At 43.0% G+C, this 27,231-nt stretch overlaps 1 protein-coding gene and 1 long non-coding RNA gene across 2 annotated transcripts in view; both read right to left on the bottom strand.

Annotated features, from left to right (window-relative positions):
• Positions 1-337: 337 nt before the first annotated feature.
• On the bottom strand, positions 338-15,315 carry LOC133506413 (uncharacterized). Its single transcript, XR_009796490.1, has 5 exons — positions 15,170-15,315; positions 14,940-15,080; positions 14,508-14,628; positions 4,000-4,077; positions 338-836 (listed from the first exon to the last, which is right to left on the bottom strand). It is a non-coding gene; the product is annotated as an uncharacterized LOC133506413 (long non-coding RNA).
• A 1,143-nt stretch (positions 15,316-16,458) lies between these two features.
• hhip (hedgehog interacting protein) overlaps positions 16,459-27,231 on the bottom strand; it is a 52,259-nt gene continuing 41,486 nt past the window's right edge. Inside the window, exons 12-13 of the mRNA XM_061830731.1 lie at positions 21,668-21,816; positions 16,459-19,910 (exon numbers count right to left, since the gene is read on the bottom strand). Coding sequence (XP_061686715.1) covers positions 19,714-19,910; positions 21,668-21,816 — 346 coding nt within the window. The 3' untranslated portion in view covers positions 16,459-19,713. The remainder of the gene's footprint in view (positions 19,911-21,667; positions 21,817-27,231) is intronic.

The raw sequence follows: 27,231 nt of genomic DNA, 5'->3' as shown, positions 1-27,231 counted from the left end.
TTATTACAGTCCCAATTTTTTTTTTTTTTTTTCCCGCCAAGCAGCTGCGCCTCCCCTGAAGTACTCTGCCGACTGGACACTTTTATCTTTTATTTGTCTGTTTTCTTTCTTTTTGTGAAGCCGACGCACCTCCCTCAAAGAGTCTTCTGGACAGAGCCCCCCAAAAAACTGACCCAGGATGAAGCATCCCAAACAATCCCGACACCGGAAAAGCGCCCCAGACGGAGATTCCCGGTCGGCGGGTGCTTCTGGACCTGTCTAGGTCGCGCCCCCCCCCCCCCCACCACCACCTCCCACCCACCCGTCTAATCTTTCTTTTTTCTCTTTTTTTCCCCCTTCTATCTTTCTGGGTCCAGCCGACTTGCGACTGGTTTCCGAAAACATTCCCGCCCTCGGCAGAAGACGACGAGGTATGAAAGTATCAGTCTGGGGAGCTTTTAAATCCGGACAAAATGGCCGAGATTAGGACGTGGGCATCATAAAAAAATAAAAACATTTCCAGTGTCAGCAAAATACCACAAGGAGTGGCATCGCTACACGCAGTACTACGGCTTACATTCTTATTTATATCTTTTGTATATTTGCGCTTCAATTAGTTTGGTGCCTTCATGGTGTCCCCCAAGATCCCCGTTTGGACTCTGCACTGTAAAAAGTCCACGTTACCTTTTGGGTTTTGACCGTGGCTCGCAAAAGTCGCGGATCCTCGGAGAAGATGACAAGGGTTGTGTCGCTTTGGTCCTTCTGGAGAGTTTGGAATTGAAGTAGAAGGCGGACAGGGACCGGACGTCTATCCGTCGCCCACATCGGTGTGTTTTTGGGTCATGGTCTTCCAGGTCCTGAAGTAACAAAACAGCCCCAGACCATCATGCAACCACCACCATCTTTTACTCGGTATGATGTTCTCTTTCTGAAGTTCTGGTGTTACTTTTACTCCAAGTGTTACGTATTTGGACACACACACACACCTTCCAAAAACCTTTGTCTCTTCAGACCACTGAGGATTTTCCCAAAAGTCTTGGGATCCTCAAGATGTTTTCTGGAAAAACTGATACTGGATTTTTTTTTTGCTCATCAGTGGATTTTTTTCTTAGAACTCCAGCGCGCGGGAGACTTTTGCCCAGTCTATTATTATTATTTTTTTAATTTGTAGTTTTTGTGAATTTGTGAAGCCCCATAGCTCAGGGGTTGGAGCATTGGTTTGGTAAACCCGGGGTTGTGAGTTCCTATCTAACTGGGGCCTCTATTCCCCAAGAGGGTTGCGTCAGGAAGGGCATAAAAACTGTGCCAAACAAATATGAGCGTTCATCTGAGACCCCTAACGGGACAAGCCGAAAGAAACAAAAAGTCGTGAACACTAACTGAGACTGAGACAAGTGGCACTTGCAGTTGTTTGGATGTTGTTGTGACCTCTTTTTTGACCTCTTGGATGAGTTTTGGTCAGCCGACCACTCCTGGGAATGTTCTATGTTTTCACCATTTGTGGATAACGGCCCTCACTGTGGTTCGCTGGAGTCCTAAATCTTCAGAAATGGCTTTAGAAATCTTTCCACTCTGAAAGATCTCAGCGACTTTGCGTGCTTTGTTCCTGACTTTCTTTAGTTCTCACCACGATGTCGAGCTTTTGAGGATCTTTTGGTCTACTTCACTTGGTCAGGCAGGTTCTATTGAGAACAGGTGTGGCAGTATCAGGCATGGGCGTGGCTATAGAAATGGATTCTTCTCCAAGCAGGAACATTTCGATTTTCATAAAAACCTCATTTGAAAACTGCATTTTGTCTTGGGTTTTCTTTGACTATTTCAATTTGATGATGGGGAACATTCAAGTGTGACAAAGAGGCAAAACATAAAATAATAAATAATAATAATGTTTTCATTTTACTGTATGTAAAAAAAAAGACTAAAGTTAGAATTTTGTGGGGGGAAAAATGTTGAAATAGTCTGGGAAGTAGATCAGATTTTTTCTGAAATGCAAGAATAAAATTGGAATTTTCAGCATTTCACGTTTCTCATTCTTCATCAGAGAACAACTTTATACTTGCAACATTATGATTTTGTGTTGTGTATGTGATGTTATTTTCTCATTTTTGTAAACACATTTTTTCCCCTTAGGAAATTAAAGCTTTTATTTTATTCTTCAAGTTAGAACATCTTTATCATTTTATAAAAGTATAGCTTCATTCTCAAATGAAGATTTATTTCTTTTGGGTGTTGTAAGAAACGATGACCCGCACAATGCCACTCCCGCGACCCCTTGTGTGGATAAGCGGCTCGGTAAATGGATGGACGGATAGATGGAGCACCTTGTCGCCAGCGCTAGTCCATTCAACTCCCAACGGTTCCAGATATTACTTCAACCCGCAACTCGAGTACTGATCAGCTCCTCGACATCGCAGTTGGCCCGTCGCCGAGCTGCCGAAAGTAACCTCGCACGTCCGGCGCGGCGACACGCCGACCCGATGACCAGAGCCCAAACGTCGCAGGGGCTTGCGCTAAAACAACAATTGGCCGCCCAAACGACTACCTTGGCCTTGACGGCGGCGAGCGCTTTGAAGCGGGAAGCGCTGACCCAGAACATGCTAACACGGGTCCACCGTAAATCCTCCATGAGCCCTGCGACCCCCCTCGCCCTTAAAGCCAAATTCCTGAAATTGACCCACAACAGTAAATAATGCTAGTAGCGCTCTTTTATTATTATTTTTTTTTTACTTGACAAGAGGCTTAAAAAGATGTTGTCCTTTATCTGGAATGCACATTTTTTTAAAAAGCCAAAGCCGACAAAATCATTTTATTATCTTCGCTACCGAAGTACAGTTCAGTTGTATTTAACTTTTAAGATCCGTTTGCATTTCATCTCAAAGAACTATTTGCTTTTAAACATTTTATGTAGCTACAGTTTCGATGAAGCACACACACGTTTTTGGAATAAAACTTCCATCTGTCATTTGCCTCCTACGCTCCTGTATTTTAATATTGATCATTAATGTTCAATCATTAATATTGGGATCGCGTGATTTTTGTTGAAGGCTTTCAGTTCCCACCCACCCAAAGTTTGTGTGACCCCTGAGGGGTGGGGGGCTTGACATCATTACAGGGCACGAATTGTTTTTTCTAATTCTTTGTGTCAGCTCATTTGAGGCCTTCGAAGCAGGCCAGACTGGTCCGTACCAAGCTGGGCACGTCTTTGGACGCGATTAAATGTGACATTTCTGGATTTGTATAAATTGTGACGCAAGATAAACAGTTGGTCTAGTGGAATTTTGGTGAATCCGATCGGGATTCAAACAGACAGATGCCGAGCTACCCAGTGTGAGGGTCTGAACGATCCGCGTGCTGAAAAATCTTGTGAATAATGCGCATGCACATTCATATACGAGTATATGTTTTTATCAACTTTTGTTTTAAGGTTAGGGCTCGGGTTAGCGCTTCAATTGCATAAAGATTGATAGAACTTAAGTTAGCACCCTCTATGTAGAAGAAGGGGAACTATGAGACCAAGGGATTTCCCAGTACGCGTCGACTAGTTCCCAGAATTCCCCTGTTAGTAACGCATGCACATTAATCACAAGGTGCGCAATCACCACCGCCCTCCAAAAAAAAACCTTCAAAAGTCAAGTGTGTTTCATACATAACTGTCGTAAAACTTATATATCTATTTTCCGTGTGTTTTAGGAGAGCCATAAATTAGTTTTTAAACTGCAGTGTCAAAACTAAACACTGTGGTGCGCTTCAATATTAAATACATTATTGAGGAGCAAGTAAAACGCAATATTAGGAATGTTACGGATCAGAATTGATTCGAAAAATAAATTCGACCTGGGTCACCACTAACGTCTATCACATATGAATCTAGCAATGGAAAGAAAGTCATGAGTGCGTATTATACATGGGAAGAAGAGTTTCCTGATTTTGGGAATCATTTTAGGGCTCCAATAGATGAGGAATTGCGCTATTTTGGTCACCGGGGTTTATCAGCAGCAAAGTCAAGAGTGCAGTTTTTACCTTCACAGGTTGTGCTGCACTGCAAATTGGCGCTCGTGCTCACCCATTGGCGACGTAAAGGGGCGCGTGCAGCTTCTTCTGGAAGACATATTTTATGTAATTTAATGACGTAAAACATTTAATACAAAATAAAAATAAAACCAAATAGAGAAATACAAACATCTTAGATCACAAAAAACTACCCAGCACGTCCTGATAATTACATCAAACACTCAATGACAAAAAATTTGCAGGAATTTGTACGAAAAAACAAGGCCTTCTGGTTTAGAGAAATTAAAGGCAAAAAGTGCACTCGACGTATATATTCGTCGTTGGCAAAGAACGTTTGGATTCCAGTTGACGAATAATGTCTATTACGGTGTATGAGTTCAAAAAGGAACCGGTACGTGTAAAAGTGTCGAAGAAATATTTGTCCATCTGTACTGAGAGCGTATCCGCGTTTGCAGTAAGATTGGAGAAAAAGAGGCAGTCCATTTTTTTATTTTTTTTTTTGCTGACTCACCAGCGCAACACTGCTCCAAAGTTCTTGCACTTGTTCGTATAAATGAATGTCATTTACCTTCTTTCATGAAATATTTGGACTGAGACCACGACTGCATTTTTTTGCAAATTTGTTTCTTTCGGGCAACTGAAATGAACACTGAATAAATCACCGTGACCATCCAACATGTTCAAAGTTCAAAATCAATCAAATCAATCGCCACCTGTGGGGAAACTTCAATTGTAAACAACAGGAATTGGGAAGAAGTCATCATTAACATCTCCGTCACCCTTTTTTTTTTTTTTACTGGAACCATTAAATTTTAAATACACCGTCCTGCAAAATTTTGACTTCCTGGACAACGGGAAGTCCTCAGGCCATCGCCCGACCCCCCCGACTGGGCCCGACGCAAAGGTGACCCTGTCACCGCATCCTCGTCTGACTTGCTGTAGGAGATAAGAGGGTTACTCGTTAAAACAAATTTCCAAACATATGATTAGTGGCGGGAGCACAGTGCCTCAGCTGGTAAAGTGTTGGCCTCGCAGTTCTGAGGACCCGGGTTCGATCCCGGCCCCGCCTGTGTGGAGCTTGCGTGGGTTTCCTCCGGGCACTCCGGTTTCCTCCCGCACCCCCAAAAAAAACATGCAACATTAATTGGACATTCTAAATTGCCCCTAGGTGTGATTGTGAGTGCCACTGTTGTCCGTCTCGATGTGCCCTGTGATTGGCTGGCAACCAGTTCAGGGTGTGCCCCGCCTCCTGCCCGTTGACAGCTGGGATAGGCTCCAGCACTCCCTGCGACCCTCGTGAGGATAAGCGGCAAAGAAAATGGATGGATGGAGTATTAGTGGCGGTAGCACGGTGGATCAGCTGGTAAAGTGTTGGCCTCACAGTTCTGAGGACCCGGGTTCAACCGTGGACCCGCCTGTGTGGAGTTTGCATGTTCTCCCCGTGCCTTCGTAGGTTTCTTCCGGGCACTCCGGTTTCCTCCCACATCCCAAAAAACACGCAACATTCATTGGACACTCTAAAATTGCCCCTAGGTGTGATTTTGAGTGCGACTTGCGTCTGTCCCCGTGTGCCCTGCGATTGGCTGGCGACCAGTTCAGGGTGTACCCTGCCTCCTGCCTGTTGACAGTTGGGATAGGCTCCGGCACTCCCCATGACCCTTGTGAGGATAAGCAGTTAAGAAAATGGATGTGTAGAAATGATGGTGCCTTGAGTCAATCTTAATTGGACATTGGACTGCCCCCCACCCGAAAAAAACAACAAAAAAAACAAACACATGCCCCCTCCTACACCAAAAAGTACTCAGGGAAGGGCTGGAGGTGGCCTTGGGAAGGTCACCTGGTGTCATGGCGTCGTGCAGGTTAATAAGACACATACACACAAAAAAACATATCCCCCCAAAAGCAAATTACAAGATGGACATTTTTCCGTCAATCAAAAAGGCACCCCAAAAAAGGAATAATAGTAATAATAAAAGTACATCTCACACACGCGCGCGCAGACGTACAAAAATTGGAGGTCAAAATTGCTGCGGCGTTGATGTTTTTGCACGTGCGCTTGAAGTAGACATGCAGGTGCACATGAAAAGGAAAATGGCAGTCCCAACAGACAAGTGGAGGAAATAGCTGAGTAAAGTGCCCACCCACCAAAGGAGTCTGGATGGGGGGGGTCGTCGAGCGAGCTCCAGGGGACCGCTGTGTTGGTCTGGGTGACCTCCACGTGTCCGAATCAACGCACAAGCTTCTGCTACAGAGCCCGTTTTTGTTTTGTTTATTACTTTTTGATAAAAGCGCGATGGATTTTTGGAGTTGAGATTCTCCAAATGTTTTTTTGGCGCGTGACGCGAGCTAGCAATCTGTTTCCAATCAGTCATACTTTCAGGACATTTGCGTGGCTTCCAAATACGACATCCTGCGTTTCTTTTGCGAGAAAATTTGAAACTTAGAGAAAATGTTGATTAAATATTTAATGCACTATTTTTGTATAAAATCCCATTCAGTTTGTGGTTTTTTTTTTTTAAAGTGGGGGTTTATAATTGCCAAGATGGGAGTGACTTTTTTTTTTTAAAGTTGCTTTGAATCTTTTTTTGTGCATTATTTATTTATATTCGTATCTTTTTTGTGACAGCTCTTACTTTTTTTGGTCTTATTTTTGTTAAAAATTACAGTTTATTTAGTGATTTATCTTTAAATATTTTTTGTACTTTTTTAAATTTTTTTGATCTGTGTAACAGTTGCAAAAGATTATTTTAATGGATTATTTATGGAGTACTATTTTTAGTGCCTATTTTGTAAGAAAGTGTTTTTTGTGTATTTTTTTTATTTACTTGAAAAATACATACATGTACAGTGTATACATTATATATTTTTATTTTACTTTTATTTACCTATTTTTTTTTATCTTATTTGCTAAAGAAAGGGAGACTTTTTAGCGCTTCATCTTTTGCTAAAAGACAATTTTTTTTGCGCGTTATTTTGGTGCAAAATCCTAATGAATGCGTTGCGCTTGGGCTCGGATTCGCCGTCTCCGCTGCATGAATTTTTGCAGGATGTCATCTCAACCCGTTCCAAACATTTGTATCGCAATAATCGTCGACACGGGCGTCAACGTACACGCGCACGAGCCGGGATTTGCCGCCTCCTTGCTTCCCTTTGGTGCTTTTGCGTCAGCGTCGTTCTCGGCGCCGCCAGCTCGCCACGGCAGCGGCCATTGGTCACGGAGCTTTGCGCGGATTAGAACGCGACGCAGGCGGCCCCGCGTACCAAAACAAGGATTAGCGCTTTGGCGAAGGCGGCGCGAAGACAAGAGAAAGCGCCAAGCAAGAAGTGAATAGGCAATTTTTTTCATTTTTTTTTTTTGCTCCTCGTGTTGATGTTGTTTACGCGTCTCCATTTTAGGAGCGGATTTATTTAGCATTTGTTTTTTGGAGGCTGATTGGAAGCTTTTCAATCATGTGCCTGTGGGTTTAGAATTTTGTTATTAGAGCATAGCCAGCTTAGCATGTTAGCATGTATCGCTTTTTCAGTAACGGTACAAGCTTCGATTCCCTTGGGTTAAAGTTGTCCACAAACTAGGGAGCATTAAAATGAGTCTCGTTAGCTTAGCATGTTGACCTTAATCTGTTACAATGGTACCTTTCGAGTTTTGGACTTGAGGTCATCTTCGAAAACAGTAAACAAGTGATGCTAGTATAAGATGTTAGCATGTTAGCAACAATCTATCCCGGCAGAAACTTTTGTACCATAATTCCTCGCCTACAGAGTGCACCTGGTTAAGCCTCACAGAGTACATTTGTAAAGGAAATACCATTTGGTACATACATATAAGTGCCCACATTGAAACACGAATATTTACAAAGACGGTACACAGAGAGTTTAACGCAAGCGCTGCCACGCTACCGCTAATCCTAGTGCCGCGCTAACAAGGCCGATTAAAAAAAAAAAGCGTATCAATAAAAATCACTGAAACAAGGCAGTAACACTTTTCCACAGCGCGAACAGGGCCGGACCGGTAAAAGTCACTTCCTTGGCACATATATTCCACCGGTCTCACGCTGACTTTTTCCGCCCGAGTGCTCCCTTGCAGCCGTTGGAAAAAAAATGCACAAATTAGCTGCATCACCACATAAACCGCAGGGTTGAAAGCATGTGAAATACTGTAAGTCGTGGCTTATAGGCCGGAAATTACAGTATATTTGTGTGTATCAGAAGTCGTGACTTATCGAGTAAAATTTTCAGCAGCGTTCGCAACCACTGTTTTCGGTGTTCCGCGGGGTTCGCGTTAATCACCTGACCACTGTACACCCCAAAAACTAACGATCACAATCTGGTCTTCTAGTTCTAATGAAAACTGAAATTTCCCCCCAAAAAGCAAGTGCACACGTTTTATGTGGACGTACATTTTCTAAATCTATAGTTGATAAACACCTCAAAAACTTTCAGATGAGTCAAGACATTTTTCAAATCCATAAGTGCATCTTTATATTTTTTTCTATGGTTCTGCTAGAAAATGTAAATCGATTGACCTGCGCGCATATATTTTGGATTTACTATAGACCAGGATCTTTATGATGTTTCTCTGACTCTCTCTTTTGGAATTTGACGCCGGCGCCACATTTTTAAAGGGAGACTGCGCTGGACTGCTAGCGAGCCATCGAAGTACCTTTTACTACGAAGCCATTCAGAATGTGGCTCGGCATTATCTTGCTGAAGTAAACGGTGACATCCCTGAAAAAGATTTTAGCTTGGATGGCAGCACATGTCGTTCCACAACCAGTATGTACATTTCAGCAGTAATTGTGGCTTCATAGAGGTGCAGGTTACACCCCAACACACCCCAATACCGTCACAATTTTGAATTTTGGACCGAAAAGAACTTGGATGGCCGCTTTTCATCGACACGACTTCCATGATTTCCAGAAACAATTTGAAATGTGGACTTGTCAGACCGCGGCACACTTTTCCACCTTGCGTCAGTCCATCTCAGATGGACGCAGGTTAGAACCAGGCGCGCTCTGTAGACTGGCAATTACGGTACTTAGACTTTGACATCGCGACACGCCGCTCTTAAAACTTGCAAGTATTTGCTCAGGCGGTCGTTGAAAAAGTGGTGAACCGAGACTTTCGGGGCCGCTCCTTTTAGATCCAATCGGGGCCACTTTCAATTTAATCCGTTCGCATGCGGAATGTTCAAAACAGGCGTGTGTGGTTTTTTTTCGCGGCATTCCGGAACTTGTGTGCCCCCCCCGTGCCATATTTTTGGGAACACGTCGAAGGGAATCAAATGCAAAATGAGAGAATATTTGCAAATTTAAAAAAAAAAACAAACAAACAAAGCATTCATCAGTTTGAACATTAAATATGTTGTCTTTGCAGTGTATTCAATTAAATACAGTAAAGGTGGCGATACAGTGTCTCAGCTCACAGTCCTGAGGACCCGGGTTCGATCCCGGCCCCGCCTGTGTGGAGTTTGCATGTTCTCCCCATGCCTGTGTGGGTTTTCTCCGGGCGCTCCGGTTTCCTCCCACATCTCAAAAACACGCAACATTAATTGGACACTCTAAATTGCCCCTAGGTGTGATTTTGAGTGCGACTTGCGTCTGTCTCCGTGTGCCCTGCGATTGGCTGGTAACCGGTTCGGGGTGTCCCCCACCTCCTGCCCCTTGACAGCTGGGATAGGCTCCAGCAATCCCCGCAACCCTCATGAGGATAAGCGGCAAAAGAAAATGGATGGTTGACATGTTTTTTTTTTTTTTTAAATGGTTGAAAAAGGTTGCCAGATCATCATCTTGTGTTTTTATTGTTGTTGTAAACAATATCCAAATATCCCAACTTCATTGGAATTTGCAAATATTATTGAATTTCAAATATTTAATTTAATATATTGGAAAATATTGCAAATATTGCCATCATCCATCAAATTTGTTCTTATTTTCATCTGAAAAAAAAATCCACGTATTTGGAGGTCCACTTTTCCTCCATTAGAAATCAGTAAGATATCTTCTGAAATACATTGTTATTATTATAAATTGTACACTGTATTTCATGTATTATTTTATACCTTTTTCACAAATCCCCAAATGCTACATTCTATATTTTTATGTATCATTTTTGTTGCTACTTTGTACTCATTTCCAGCCCCCATCAGTCTTACCTGTGGTCCAGATCTCGGCAACGGGGGTCTTCACGTGGCAGATTGAGCCTCAGTGGGTTATTTTTTTTTTTCCTCTCTTCTTCTCCTCATCAGAGTCAGAACCGAGATCTGAGTCGGTAAACAAGCTCAGGCTCTGATTTGCGACCGCAGAAAGATATATAAATAATGCTAAGGTAAATAAATAAAACGGGAAATATCATCTGATTGCGAGTCAGTGCTGGCGTAAGCACTCGAGGTCAAATTTTGGAAGACTTGGTCCCAAAATGCCGTTGTAGGAAAATGGATTGTTGGATTGAAAATGTTTCGGAGTTAGTAGGTGGAACATACTCAAAGGCAACATTGAATCAAATCCAATTAGAATGTAATCGAGCTACTAAAAGTAACAAAACAAAGTTAAAAAACAAACGGATAAAATGTTCAAACGCCAACCCTGCACTGCAACAATTTGATTCAAATGTAGCACGTCTTTGGGTCGATGTAAAACAGTTGGTACAATTTCCTGGTCATTTTCATGCACCAGATCCGGAGGTTTGATTTTATTTTGCTCACAACGTCTTTTGTTGTGTTTATGATGTTAACAGCTGAACACCTCAGCCTTATACGACAGGATTCAGGTCCGAATCAAGACTTGGTTTCAAGTGTGACTTCTGGGGGGGGGTCCTTGATCGCATTCAGTTCTTTTCCTGATTCATCCCTGTGGCTCCCATTTCCAAGATGGTGGCATGATGGAAGTAAATTAGTGCCATCAGAATTTGAGTTTGAAATCATCATATCTCCAATAGTTGCTACATTCCACGGTCTAAAATTCACCGTCTGTGCCACCGGGCAGGGTTACTTCAGGTCAGAACCGAACAGCCAGCCAATCCAGTTACGCTTTCTGAGTATGTGACGTCACATGACTGACAAAGCGCAACTGCGATTGGCTGGCTGTTCTGCCTGGTTGGCGCAGATGGTGAATTTTAGACAGCGAATTGTAGCAACTATTGAAAATGTGATCATTTTACATTTCACATTCAAATCCTGGTGGGATACATTTACTCCCGTGGAGGATTTACATCCTGCAAAAACACTCTCGGAAGTGAGGACACATAAAATTAGAAATCAAGCTGTTGTGGTGGTTTACATAATTCACCTACGGGACCTCGAATTTGGTGACGAGGTTCCGCACGGACCTTATTGGTGGTTACACTTCCAGTGTTAGCGAGTTCCGTAATCGGGTCACTCTCAATTGACCCCTCCGTACAGGGCACTTAACCACGCCTCCTGAAGTGACGTCACGCCACGTGCGCTCACGTAAGACAAACAGTAAAAATGGCAAATACAATACAATACATTCTGAACTGAGACAGACTCCATGCTTCTGATTTCATTCAAATCATTTCACACGTAGCAATGTTATGCTAGCGCAGAACGTCTCATTCATTTATAAGAGACGTGTATTAAAAATCTAATTTAGGGCATATCTTCGTGCAAACCACAGTCTGGTTAAGCTTCGGCCGCGAGCCAGCAAGAAATCAATAAGTTTGTGCAGTCCGATCATCGCTAAATATCGCTCAACAAAGAAAAGTGTGGCAATCGTTCACACGCAGCAGTGTTATGCTAGCGAAGAATTTCAAATTCATTTATACGAGACGTGTTAAATTAAAAATCTAATTAGGGCATATCTTCGTGCAAACACAGTCTGGTTAAGCTTCGGCCTTGGACCGCGAGCCAGCAAGAAATCAATAACGTTTGTGCGGTCCGATCTTCGCTAAATATCCCTCAACAAAGAATAAGTGTGTCAATCGTTCACACGCAGCAGTGTTATGCTAGCGAAGAACTTCGAATTCATTTATACGAGACATGTATTGAAAATCAAATATAGGGCATACCTTCGTGCAACATATGTGTTTCCGGTTTGATATTAGATGGATTTAGTTGATGATGCGGGCCTTGGTCTATGCAGAGATCTGCATAAACCACCGCCCCCCTTTTTTTTGCATCCGCCGTTCCCTCACAGACAATGTTGCATGGTCCAGTATAGGTTTTGTTAGCGTTTTATTGTGTATTTGGGTTATTTAACAAAAATATGGTTAAGAGGTGTAGTCACGGACTTTGTAATAGTGACGACAGGTATCCTGAAAGGCTAGTTGCTGGAGTTCGATTCGTACCCTTTCCAAAACCGAAGACCCAGTACGAAAAATGCCTTCGATGGATCAAACTTTGTGGAGACCGCATCATCAACTTCCATCTAATATCAACCGGAACACATATGTTTGCACGAAGGTATGCCCTATATTTGATTTTCAATACATGTCTCATATAAATGAATTAGCAGTTCTTTTCGCCTTGCATACATATAGCTACGTGTGAACGATTGACACATTCTTTGTCGAGCGATATTTCCGATGATTGGACTGCACAAACGTGTCTCTGTTCGCCGCTCATAAACCGGACTAGCGAGCCCTTAAAAGCCTTCGACGTGCACCGAGACACCAAGACTGAAGGAAGGATGTTGAGGACACTAAAGTAGTGATTGTCGTACTCTCGTCACGGAGACTTCCGTAGGTTCGGCACTAATTCAAGAATAATTATTGAGGGGAGCGCGTGACGTTACACAAAGAAAACGAAGAAACAACTCGTAAATCAAGCCTCTCCTTCTTTCCTTCTTTTCCTTCATACCGCGGTTCACAACACGGCTATATACAGATACACATACAGATTCTGCACACAAGTGTGATGTGTACCACTAAATAGGAAACTGTCAATGACGAATTCGTCTTGGTGTATAATAGAATTATATTATGTGTGGCTTCTCGATCTTCCTCTGACTCCGTAAAGATCTCGCTCGCTAATGATCAATGGTTTTTCCGTCGATATGCATGGAATACCATTGAAATACCCCTCGCTGAAATACTTGAAGCCCTGCTGTCTGCTTTTTCAACGATATTTTTCACTATTCGCTAAGAATGCGAGTGAGAAATCAGCTGGTAAATCGGACAATTTCGCTCTAGTCTTTTTCTTTCTGCGCCGCCATTTTTTGCTAATTGTTTGTCTGAGGTCAGCACACGTGGGGTGACGTAACTTCAGGAGGCGTGGTTAAGTGCCCTGTACGGAGGGGTCAATTCTGTGCCTCCGACGCTACACTGTCACCATTGAATAATTTTCAGAATCAACTTTCCTACAGATATTTCATCGAGTACTTGAATAGTTTTCTCCCTCCCCTCCCCCCTAGCACCATTTTTTTTTTGTCGTTGACGTAGCCTTTTTTTTTTTTTTTTTTTTTAAACAGCTCTATTTGGATAGTAAGTCGCACTTCATCTAATTGAGAGATGTTTGGACGTCCACCGCTTTTGCACGAAACTTGTTAGTTTTCATGCCAGTTGGTTTGTTTTCTTACATGCAACCAAAAATGATACTGACCAGGATCCAATTTATGAAAACAGAAGATGATGACAGTACCGGAGTTGGGTTCAAACCCGGAATCCAGAGCGGTTCCAGTCACCCACATTTGAATAATCTACAGGTGTGGTCAGTCATGCTCACAGATAAAGTTGCGGGTGTGATTAGGGATGGATTCTAAAGACCTTAAAGTGCTGGATTAATAGAACATAACTAAATTAAAAATAACAAACAAGTACATAACTATAACAGAAAACAAAAATTTCAAACTCAGAAATTATCATGACCAATTTCAAATGATATTAGTAGAATGTGATATAAAACAGTATTTAAATTTGTTCATCAATAAAAAATTCTTGATCTGACAAACTTAATTTGAAGGAAAGCCTGTCAAGGAATAAACACGAACGATCTATAGCTGCAGTGTTTTGAAAATGCTGAAAGTTTAGTTCGACATAACCGGCGATAGTGGCAACAAGCTAGCGATACATTGGAACAAACATTCCTGTCGGCAATCGTGATGTATTGTTGAATCTCGCATAATTTACGCCGCTATCTATTGTCAATTCATTGATGAAAGCTACCAGTCGATGATGTAAAATTTTACGCATGTGATTTTTCATGCTCGACTGTGCAGATTTGCGAGCGCGGTTGCACTCATGAAACATGAGAGACCGCAGTTAACTTCACAGCTGAGACGGTCAGACTTTGAGGATTGGGAATTCACACAAAGTCACGCCATGCTCCGTAATCCACAGGTCGCAACCGAGTATTGTTGTCTGAATCAAGAATTCACAAAGAGAAAGACGAGGAAACGCTTATTTTGTCGTCTTTGGAGCAGAATCCGCGTTTAGCCACCGGGGACAGGCAGCCAAAATCGTAGTTGGAGGGAATTTACTGGGAAGTTTTGGAGCGGTTGAGTGTCGAACGACCTGACGATGAAGTGAGTCGTCAACAAAGCCTTAAACGGGTGGGTGGGGCTTACCGTTATCGACAGACTGATCGGCGCCATCAGTATGATGATTCATTCAATGTAAATATCCAACATGGCTTCCAAAAATCACATTTATTCATTCATCTTCCGTTCCTCACCGGGGTGGCCATTTCTGTTGAAACAAGAATGCAGAAATCAGCATTTCCATATAAATCACAAAGCTATCAATACTCCAGATTTTATTCCACTCATAAAACTCAAAATCACGTTCCTGCAAAATAATGTAAATGGAGTTAGCCCACCCACTCAAGTTCGCTCTCTCGATATTGCATTTTTTTTTTTTATATATATTTTTTCACCTACTGCACTTGTCTCCGGAATGCATCTTGTGCAATAATCAGTATTTCACTTTATTTTCTTTTTTAATGCATGGAAACGACGACAAAAAATAAATAAATAAATAAATAAAAAATAAAAAATCACCAATGGAGGACATTCCCGTCGGTGTATACAACACGAGAGCCGTCTCGAGTGTTTGGTATACAGATCACCTCTTCCTTCTCCTCCGTGTTTATCCCCAGTCCCGCTCGGGAAGAGATAGACCACCGGACCACGGACGGTCTACTGGGAGGGGGAAAAAAAAAAAAAAAAAAAAAGATTCCAAAAATGAAAGGTCACGATTCACGCAGCTGATATACGATGTATAAACTTACATAGATCGGACGGCTCGGACTGGACGCCAATAGACAAGGCTGGGATTGCGTTACCGCTCACAATATTGCAACGTGTGTGAGGCAGTGAGGTGGGTGGTCTGCGTTCGCTATCATTAAACGAGCCAAAACCTCATTGGTATTTTCAGAAGGAAATTAATATCTACATCGTCTGTGTGCGCGCGTGTGTACTTCCGGAAAAAAAAAAAAAAAAAAAAAAAAAAAAAAAAGAGAGCACCCACATTTTCCCGGATTTATTGACATTGCTGTTTTTTTTTTTTGTGAATCTCAAAAAATAGGACAAACCGAAAGAAACTCACTTTTTTAGATAAAAAAGTAACGTAAAAATGAATTAAATTTTCACACGCATCATATAAATTACCTTGGTTTACATTTTCTTTTACATTCAATACTGGGTTATTTGCTGAAGATTGTGTAAAAAAAACAGCAAATTTTTTTGACAAAGAATATCTAACTTATTATATGATAACTAAATTTTTACAAATATAAAAAAGTGCATTTGTACATTTGTAATACATTTTACAGCATTTGGTGATTAATTGTATTTGTGGAGAAATAATATATTCTTTAAATCCTAAAATTATTTATACTGAGTGAATTATAAGAGTTACTAAGTTAGTACTTAGTAAGTAAATTAAATTATGTTTATAATACATTGTAAGATTTTAGAGATGCAATTTATTTGTGGTGGAAAAAAAATATTTAACAATATTTTCTCATAAGATATAATTATTTAATTATTACAATTTACCATACAGGGAAAAAATATTACAAATAGTTAACATTGAACAACATTTAGGTATGATTTATTATTTATAATAGTTTTCATTTTTTTTTTAACCAAATGATACATCCTTAAAAAAACAAAACAGACGTCCTTGGAGGAAAATCCAAAATACAAAAAAAAGTGAACTTGGTCCGTCCTATTGGAAGTAAACGCCGAACAGCCACATTTGAGACATGCTATAGATTTTAATAGACATATTGATATTTTTGAAGAGAGAGAAAGTTATCCCTAAGGCTGTATTTACAATACATGAATGATACAAAAACCAATATAAAAAGAAAAATACACACATACAGTACAATGACATACTTAAATAATTCATCTTGTGTAACTACTACTTAAATAATGAAAATGGTTATTCTATTCACACCATGCCGTCTCAGCAGCTACACTGCAACAACGTTCACATTAAGTGCTAAACAAAAAAAAAAAAAAAAAAAAAAAAGAATTCAACCCTCCCCCCACCCCCCCCCCCCCCCCCCATTTTACAGCATTGAAATTCCACTGCGGACTCGTTTTTGACCAGGTAGACTTTTGGATTGATGTCAACAACACCCCAGTGAGGTGAACAAACACAGCTTGAAACAAAAACAAAAAAAAACAAAAAAAAAAAAAAAAACAACAACAACAACACATCGTCGGCGCTTGAAGACAAACAAACGCGAACATCGTGGATGTGTCGTGTAGCAGATTATTAGCGGACGGGCATTTCAAAAGCAAGCTGCGAGTACACTAAAGGGACACAAAGCTTAGTGTAAAATGTATTTTTTTTTATAAACACCACTCTCTCCCATATATTATTACACTTAGAAAAATAAATCCCCTCTATCATAATTATGCTATGCTTTTTTTTTCTCTCTCCGTGATTTGTGTTTTTTTGTCATTTTTTTTTATTTTTTGGAAAGCTAAGCTATAGAGGAATATACATCACCATTTGCGATCGCTTCTTCTTTTTCCCTTGGCGGTTGGAATTTCCACGGGAGCCTTTTTTTTTTTTAAAACCCGGGAAAAGACGGCATTTTCACTCTTTTCTTTTCTTCTTTTTGTTTTTTTACAGTGTCGATGTTTTGCGATAAAGGCACCGACACGAAATGGAAGGTGTGCGGGGGATGGAGCCAACCTGGCATTTTTCCGCCTTTGGAGGTAGTTTATAATCTGCAATGCCGGGATACGTATTTTACACATTTTTAAACCGCGTCGCGCCGAAAGCAATCGTTGCTGTCTGGAGTCGACCCGGCGATTCTGAACCTTCGGAGGCAGACTCTAAGCCGTAACGGAGGCGTGGCGCCATCTGCGTGTAAGGTCGGAGCCCACAATTGCAAGCAAGGGCAGGCTTGTGAAGTTTTAACACCTGACATGCACGTCTTCAGCCTTGGTGTATCAAAAGCGATTGTACAGTGAAGAAATGAAGTATTTGAACACTCTGCTATATTGCAAGTTCTCCCACTTAGAAATCATGCAGGGGGCTGAAATTTTCATCCTAGGTGCATGTCCGTTGTGAGAGAGAGATTCTAAAAAAAATTAAATAAAATACAGAAATCACAATGTATGATTTATTTGTGTGATACAGCTGAAAATAAGTATTTGAACACCTGAGAAAACCAATGTTAATATTTGGTACAGTAGCCTTTGTTTGCAATTACAGAGGTCAAAGGTTTCCTGTAGTTGTTCACCAGGTTTGCACACACTGCAGGAGGGATTTTGGCCCACTCCTCCACACAGATCTTCTCTAGATCAGACCGGTTTCTGGGCTGTCACTGAGAAACACGGAGTTTGAGCTCCCTCCAAAGATTTTATATTGGGTTTAGGTCTGGAGACTGGCTAGGCCACGCCAGAACCTTGATACGCTTCTTACGGAGCCACTCCTTGGTTTTCCTGGCCGTGTGCTTCGGGCCGTTGTCATGTTGAAAGACCCAGCAACGACCCATCTTCAGCGAAAGAGGTTGTACCCCAAAATCTCACAAATACATGGCTGCAGTCATCCTCTCCTTAATACAGTGCAGCCGTCCTGTCCCATGTGCAGAAAAACGCCCCCAAAGCACGATGCTACCACCCCCGTGCTTCACAGTAGGGACGGTGTTCTTGGGATGGAACTCATCATTCATTCGGTTAGTGGAATTATGACCAAAAAGTTTCATTTTGGTCTCATCTGACCACAAGACTTTCTCCCATGACTCCTCTGTGTCATCCAAATGGTCATTGGCAAACCTAAGACGGGCCTTGACATGTGCTGGTTTAAGCTGGGGAACCTTCCGTGCCATGCATGATTTCAAACCATGACGTCTTAGTGTATTAGCAAAGGCTACTGTACCAAATATTAACATTGGTTTTCACAGGTGTTCAAATACTTATTTGCAGCTGTATCACACAAATAAATCATACATTGTGATTTCTGTATTTTAGTTATTTTTTTTTTTTAGAATCTCTCTCTCACAACGGACATGCACCTAGGATGAAAATTTCAGCCCCCTGCATGATTTCGAAGTGGGAGAACTTGCAATATAGCCGAGTGTTCAAATACTTCATTTCTTCACTGTAACACCAGACGCTGATGCCATCTAATTTTCATTTTTTTCCGGGATGCCCTTTCACTGATTTGGGGGCCTTCGCTGGGTTCTCTGTAAATGTTGGGCTGTGAAGTTTTAACCCTTTTCCAGCCTTATTTCATTGACAGCAATTCTCACATCAGACGGATATCGCCACGTTATCTGACTGCGGGATGCTGTGTGAATGTGTGAAATCAAAGGTTTTTGTGGAAAATCATCACGAAGGTGCCGATTTTACAGAACACGGACAGGGGAAAACAGCGGAATGGAGACCCGTAACAGAGGGTGGGATGCCGCCGGAACTGAAACTCACTACACGTACCAAAGTAAATAAAACGGTACTCTACTCTTCTTCTTCTTTTTTTAAAGGCAATACCAGATGGTGACGTGATTTAATCTGGTTGTTGGAGTGCCGTGTTACTGGATTCTGTGTTAAAGGCGAGGGCGGAAAAAAACATTCAATAAGAGAGGCGGGACGTCGTCCTGCACGTTTTTGAAGGGGAACTCGCTACTCCTGCCCTGATGCATCGAAAGCAAACGTCACGGCGCGACAAGTTTTTCTCACGTCACGCCAGCCACCGATGTCATCTCATGACCTCTCTGTGTGAAAGACGTACAGTACGGTTGCAGCAGTATCCTGCTCCATTACAACGCTGATGCTGCCCTTTTGCAAAGAGGCGAGTGCGAGGAGGTGTGTTAGATTGGAACCTACGCAAAAGGTGTTTGGAGGGGGGGCAGGTTTGCAATCCGGCGTCTCTTTTTCCTGCGTTGAAAGTGTCCAACGGTTGTGGTTGCGTACAAGTCCTAAAGTCATCACGGACAATTGCCCAAATAATCGGTCGCTCCGTTGCGGTGGTTTTTTTTTTTTTTTTTTTTTAATATTTGTCCTGGAGAGGAGCAGAAATGTCTTGGCGGGGCATTTTCTGTGACTTGGATGCCAGGCCGGGCGCTCGGGGGGAGCAAGTAGCTTATCATCCGGTTCGGAACCGTAACGTCCGGTGGTGTCGACAAAAGGCAGCTGTGACGGAGATCCTTTTTTTTTTTTTTTTTTTTTGTGTGTGTGTGTGTGTGTATATCAGCGTGGGCCCCCCAAAATATTCAGGCTACCTCGCTAGAGTCAGCCGGTGGCGCTAGGTAGATTTGTGTCGGTGGGTTGAAGGGTTTGAAGAGGACGAAGCCTCCTCACATTCTCTCTATACGATGTAGCTGGTCAGGTCGAGGAGGTACGAGGTCATGTCGATGATGTGGTCCAGGAGGCCGTCCTTCTCCTGGTCATTAGGCATGCCTTGCTCGCTCTGCTCGCACTGGCCGCCCGAGTAGCCGCTCTTGCACAGGCACTTGTTGGGTTCCATGCACACACCTCCGTTGCGGCAGCCTGGATCGCATTTGGCTGGAAAAGGGAGGAAGTGGTTACGATGGGTCGAATGAAATCATAATGAAGGTTTTCGAGTGGTTAACTTTGAAGACGAGTACAGGAAAATTGCGACCAGCGACACCAAACAACTTTTGTACAGTATTGAGCCTTTCTGAACATTTAGGACGCCCCTACTTCCGGTATGCAGAAGTGGGCTAAAACTACTTCAAAATAAAATATTGCCTACAGTCACAAGAATTGCCATAAATGACAGTCGATCATCAAACTGCGACCTCTGGTGTTCCGGTGCCAAGCCCAAATATGAACACAGTCATGCTCGAATATGGTGTTTGTTATGGACAGTCCAAGATGACCACAGAAGTCCATTGACAGAACACCGCTCGGGTTCTGATCGTGGGGGCTGTTCTTCCCCCAATCAAACCCATTCCAGGTCTCACTATCATTGCCCGCATGAAAACTGAAGTCCCCCAGCAGTACGATGAAATCCCCATACTTTTTTGGGGAAATGTAATTCTGTTGGGAGAGGCCAAAACTAGTGCAGGAAGTTTTCAACAAGTCAAATGAGGTTATAGCTCACATTTTGAACGATGTGTCTATTTCCATACATGCCAAATGCAAATGGCAGCCAGGAAATAACTTCTGGAGGTCCGCAGCAAGTGAGGATGGCAACGCTGTCAAGGCACAGATTGCAGCCATGTTCAAGGTAGGCGCTGGTTGTGGGGGTTGAGTCTTTTTAATCCCTCTCGGGCCACCGTACTTCATGCACAAGTGGGCCAAAACTAGTCCGAAATGGCTTCATCGCATCGCAACACGTGACGCTTAAACTGGGGACTTGTGGTACTTGCTGGATACACCAATATTTAACCCTTTCTGTGCCTTTAAAGTTAACTCTACTTTAGAGAAATTGTGTTGAAGTCATACCCATGCTGTCTACCCATTTCACCGCTGAAATTAACTTTAAATTACTACTGCTACTGCTTCTACTCTAACTACTATTAACTTTTTTCCCCTCTCCTTGAGTCAAGCAGTACAACATTGAAAACGTTTACAGCCACTGTACTTGTTCTTGTTGGGCAATCCCAATGTGAGCCATAACGAGTCCTTATTTGGTGTGTTTAACAAACCACCCTGTTTGTTTTTCCTGGGGCACAACTGTTTGTCCTTTCACATACACATTATGTACAGGTCAGTGTGAGAGAGGGCAAAATGGAGGGAACAAGTTGATCTCTCAAAATTATAACCACTCATACTTCTACACTTCATGCCTAGGGTAACCACCCCCACCCCCAAGTCCAATATTAATAAATGTTTTTGACTCAATAGGAACACCGTGCTTGCTCAAGTCCAGCAATGCGTGAGAAAGTAGGCCAAAACAAGACCTTGTCAGCAAATGTCAAAGAATTTATTCAGCAATGCGGACCGTGTCAACGTCATGACTCTCCCGTCATGCCAAACAAGGATGGGTTGAAAGTGGCAGGAGCGTCGAATACATTCTGCATGTTACAGAGACGCGCCAATTTCCCACACTGAATGCACGAGGTCAGGGACACGAGGTGTAACCCCCCCTCAGGCTCCAGCGACTGCAGTAGTAACGATGCGATGCACACTGCAAATCAGCGGCTGGCTAGCGGAAATCGTGGCTAGTGAAAAGCTTCTGGGAGGATATCAGACTCCTATCTTGCTAGGACTACCAAAGACCTTTGAGAGTTTTTGCGTGATCACAACTCAAGTCGTGGGCACATTTAAAGAAATTTGAAGAAAACAAGCCTCACCAATGCGGCACAAGGGCCCCTCCCAGCCGGGGCTGCAGCAGCACTTGCCAGTGGGCGTGCAGTGTCCGTTCTTGCAGTGTCTGGAACAAGCTGTCATCAACAGCTCGGGAGGCTCCACCTGACGCTGGCACTCCTTGGGGACCAGGGGCCTGGAAGAGTTGGAAGCAAGTCAGTTTGTGGGGGTGGGGGGAGTGAGGGCCATGAAATTGGGTGACCATGTCTATTGTAACAGCACACACGAGAAAAGTCTCAAGGACCCGTACCTGAAATTGAACAGGAAGTTGGACATTTGGGTTTGAAGCAACCATTTTGGGCAATTTTCAGGGCGTGTATTTTGAAGAACTCCTACAGTGGAAGCTCAGTTCATGAACTTAATTCGCTCAGAGCCTCCTTTGGTGAATTATTCGCAGGTACAAAAAGGCAAAAATCATATTTTTCCAACACATGACAATGACGAGAGTAGGAAATGCAAACTTCTCATGTTTGACAGGTGGAGTAATGGATGGTGTCCATCTTAGCTTGAACCAGGTTTAAAAGTCTTTAAAAGCTTTCGTGCAGATGAGTTTTTAGGGTTAAGAAAATACAACCCCCCCCCCCCCCCCCCCACCAGAAAACATAGAACGAGCAAGGACCGGAGCAAAAACAAAACTTGTTTGTTGGCCCCTGCTAATGTTATAATTCAACACATTTGCTTGGAGCGGTGCCGTAGGAAACAGGCAGCATTGTGGACCAAAAAGTCCTCGGCCAAACATGTACTGTAAGGGTCATCATTTACGAAACAGTGACTGTCTTGAACTGGTTGCTAGATTTTGCCGAGGTACTGGCGCACTTTCTAAAAATTGTCACTTGTATCCTGCATTATGAAATCCTGAGAAATAAAAGTGCAACTTCGGATAAAAACCAGACCCCCGCACATTCAACATCACAGCAAAGCACATGGCTAAAAAGGGGAAGGGGGGGTGTGTGGGGGGTAATGAGACATGCTGTGATCATTCCGCATTAAGACAAACACCCAGACACGCACATCGGTGAATGGGCTGTAATATAATTATTCCATATCACGCGCCACAAATCTGGAAGTAATACGGCGAGTGCATAATCAAGTTCAAATGTGCTCACCACACACGTACGCACGCACACACACACACACACACACACACCACACACACACACACACACACACACACACACACACACACACCACACACACACACACACACACACAGCGACGGAAGAAACACCGACGAAAATCCCAACACAATGCGGGTGACCAGGAATGGTAACTGGACTCTTGATGCTGGTTATCAAGAACTTGGAGGCCCGGACCACTGACGTCAGCGCGTGTAAGCAAAGTCCACGAGAACAGGAGTCATCAATCACGGCCGGGGGAAGCAAGTGGTCACTCGGCAGTCGGAACGGAGAGCGGAGATGGCATTTAAGACCGACTGAAGGGGAGATCATGATGCAGACTAGAAAACAGGTGCTAGCGTTTAGTTTAATTTACCTAAAGCACTTTGAAAATCACGAGAGGAATTCAATCAGTTGCCTTTCAGATGTTAAGGTTGGGCGCTAATGTTACTAAGGCTACTGTGGCTACAGATGTTCTGACTGATCGACTACAGGGAGGAAGGGACACATAGTGGACGCATTCCAGAACCAGCCACAAATCCACAATATGATGACACCATATTTATTTTTCTGCCAGCATGTATTAATTGGAAAAAAAAAAGTGGATGCGTAACTGTGGCTCTCCTTTCTCATGTGCGAGGGCATTACAGAAAGTAAATACACTGTGGAAAAAAAAAACCAAATAAAAGGATAGCTTATAAAAATTTTCACGGGGAAATATCGATACACAGGGATGAGCAATTATGTCGACTTTTTAGTCCATTTATGACAAGTGCCATTCATACATTAGCGATGCAACCCAGATTTGTATCCATGTTGGACTACAGGCTAACCTACGACTCTGCTGTGCATGCCATGCGTGTAGTAAAGTCAGAACTGTCAGTCGACCTTTATTTGTAAGCGGTTTCCAAACAACAAAGAATGCAACCCAAAGTACTTCAGAAATATATATATAAAGATGTGGAAGACACACATCCACATCTTTCACCTTCCTTAATCATATTTTCACAAGGTATTACAGATGGTTTTCTTCTAACTTGTGTTACCTTTACCTGAGTGCCTCAAATTATGAGTTATTGAAATTGTTACTTGGTCGTGTTTTGCCTTTTCTCGCAAGTCCAAAACAGATATGACACTGCTCAAGTGAAATGAAGAACAATTAAAGCCCAAGTGTCATCCCTAGAAACATTCTAAAATAGAGATTGAAATGAAAAATACATATAACATTATTCACTTCGTCTATATGAAAAAATAAATATGAGTGGAGAGCCCGTCAAAACAACAAGCTACCTTCCAGCAGGTAAAACTAGTATAAACATACGAGAACGCTTGAGCACGCTACTGCCTCCAACGTCACTTCCTGCTTCTTGTCGAAAACAAATCCCTTGAGAGGATATTCATGGCGGTAGTGACAAAAAGCCATTTACGTCAAAATCATGTTTTCTGGTGGAAAAAAAAGGAAGGGTCCATACCAGCTCCTGTTTTTTTCATTAATAACATACTAAAAATCATCCATTTCATGACAGTGACACTTAAAGGTACTGCAATGCCCATGCATGTAGGCAAGGGGTGGGGGTAACAGCCACACAAACTCAAACGAAAAATAAGAAGCCTTGCAAGGAGATGCGTTCAGGCTCAAAGTTCAGGCTTAGACACTCACTGAGACTAACCGGCCAATTTGACTCCTGTTCCTGATGTGCTGTTTTGTGGGGGACTGGAATGATTAATGACATTTCAAATAATTTCAATGGCAATTTGAGTTACACTGTGTTTGTGAGCTTTGTCACGGAAGGAATCAAACATGTAAATCAAGGTGGCACGGTAATTTCATGAGTCCAATCCAAGACGATGATGCGTTCTTCAAGCTTGCGTCTGATTTTGGGAGATGCCGATGGGGGTGGAGGAGGGGCAGGATTCTCATGCTCCCATCAGCACCCAACTCTAGACTTCATCCCTGTTGGCCATTTGTCGTGGCAGGGAGTAAATAAGGAGTGAACGAGAGGGAAAAATAGAGGAAAAAAGTCTCTGGGCGATTGTATGGGGTAAGGGGCGTGTTGCGGTGGGAGGGGGGGTTCCATGGCGAACACTTAATAGCACGCAAGGGGTCACCGGCGCAACTAAACAGTCTGTGCGACTGCCAGCGTGGCTGTGAAAACAGCACCTGCTGGTAGCGCCACTTGACAAAGGCAGCTGGGTCAACAGCCACTGTGGGAATTTAGCAACTTTGGGAGGGGTGGGAGCCAAAGAGGGCTCAGAAATGAGCTACTTACACCAACACTGAGCGTGAAGTCAGATACAGAAAATGCTACTACATATTTGAGGGTGGATAAGTGGCGATGATAATTGACTTGTCCAAATGGTTGGCGCTGTGACACATTTCATTTCAGTTCGCTTGGATTTCTTTTTACCAGACCAAACATATAAATTAATTTGAACCCGCTAAAAGTCTGATATCAGTTACTTCAATTAAGCCGGTTTCACGTATGATTCAGACTCAGTCGACATTTGTTACATCACTTCTGGTTGAGTGTAGTTACCCACGTCTTGTAAAGGAAATGAGAATCAGCAATGAGGATGCCAAGAAGAGTCATGGGAGAGACTTTGAAGGATCAGGAGATAAAATCACATTAGGATGGAGGGTGAACGATAATGAAAATGTGGAGGAGATGCGAATAAGGTGGTACGGATGCGATGAGGATGGGAGAGGACGACCTTGTTTGGGAGGCTAAGAAAGTGAAGGAATATTAGAAGGTAAAAATCAGAAACCAGAAGGCCACAGAGAAGATTGAAAGAAAATATAAAGTACATCCTCTCCAGGTCGGAGATGAGATCCTGCCCCAACTGGAGGAGTTCATGTATCTTGGGGTGTTGTTCACGAGTGAGGGAAGAATGGAGCGGGAGATTGACAGACTGATCGGTGCAGCGTCTGCAGTGATGCGGACTTTGTATCGGTCCGTTGTGGCGAAGAGGGAGCTCAGTCGAAAGGCGAAGCTCTCAATTTACCAGTCGATCTACGTTCTTACCGTCACCTACGGGCACGAGCTGTGGGTCGTGAACGAAAGAACAAGATCCCGGATGCAAGCGGCCGAAATGAGGTTCCTCCGCAGGGTGTCCGGGCTCTCCCTTAAGAGATAGATTGACGGGGTCGGTCATCTGGGAGGGGCTCAGTGTCGAGCCGCTGCTCCCCAGCATTGAGAGGTGGCTGGGGCATCTGATTTCGGATCCCTCCCGGACGCTTCCCTGGTGAGGTGTTCCGGGCATATCCCACCGGAAAGAGAGCCCGAGGACGACCCAGGACACACTGGAGAGACTATGTCTCTCGGCTGGCTTGGGAACGCTTCGGGATCCCTCCGGAAGAGCTGGAAGAAGTGGCTGGGGAAAGGGAAGTCTGGGTATCCCTGCTGAAGCTACTTCCCCCGCGACCCGATCCGGAAAAGTGGTAGATAATGGATGGATGGATGATTGATAAAGTACACCATGGTTGAATTCCACTTCAAAGCGAAAGGTGAGGATGCACTCAGAACAGGCGTTTCTGGAAGTTATAGACGAGGGCAGCTGACGCTTCCAGTGGTGTGAAAAGGTGGAGGAAAAGAAGAAAAAAGTATGCGCTAACTGCTGCTGCTGTAACTAGTTCACTGTGCTTGGTTTCTATCATCATAAGGTCAAAAACAGAAACTTATACGCAGCGAATTGCCACTATATTGTAGTCTGTCTTTCGCGACCACCGCGACATTGCAGATTTTCAAGCAAGCTTTTTTAATGAAGAAACTGGAACCAGAAGCAGAGAAGCTCTTGTTTTACACGGAAAGAGTACACTGTTTGCCTGTGTGCAATTGTAGTACTGTAGGCTTTGGTATTTAAATATAAGTTTGATTCTATATTGTTATATGTGATAATCTTCACTGTGTGTCAAAGTATCAGTTGTTTGTAGGTTCATAATTCCCATAACATATGTGCTAATTTCCGGAAGCCCGTCTATAGCGTTTTACTTTATATTGTAGCACAAAGCGAGCACACACTTGCGTTAATAGTTTTAAAAGTGTGTTAAGTTCAAATCTAGAGACTGGGTGGAAAGTAAGACTAAATAAAATATTTTTATATGCTCGTTCTACTGTATATCTTGTATTTTTTGCAGGTACGTTCACTGTATACTCTTGTAATAAGTAAGAGGTTGTGGTGAAGAAGGGAGCGTGTAAAGTACACAGAAAGAATTTTCCTGTTTGACAGTCAATGTCACACAAGTCACATATCGGCAAATGTCTCCGGCTTCTTGTTTATACGCATGTATTTATCTGAGCGGTGCGTGTGTGTGTGTTTGCTGTGTACAGATATAAACTGCGTGGGTGGCGGGTACATGCAAACATGCACATCTGTGGACCTGTGTGAGCGTGTGATACGCTCACTCCCAGCATGGTGTCGGGCACCCCCCCCCTCCC

Source organism: Syngnathoides biaculeatus, chromosome 9 (assembly GCF_019802595.1).
Source record: "Syngnathoides biaculeatus isolate LvHL_M chromosome 9, ASM1980259v1, whole genome shotgun sequence".
NCBI lineage: Eukaryota > Metazoa > Chordata > Actinopteri > Syngnathiformes > Syngnathidae > Syngnathoides > Syngnathoides biaculeatus.
The sequence above is the reverse complement of the archived record's forward strand: the minus strand, read 5'-3'. Positions and strand labels throughout refer to the sequence as shown.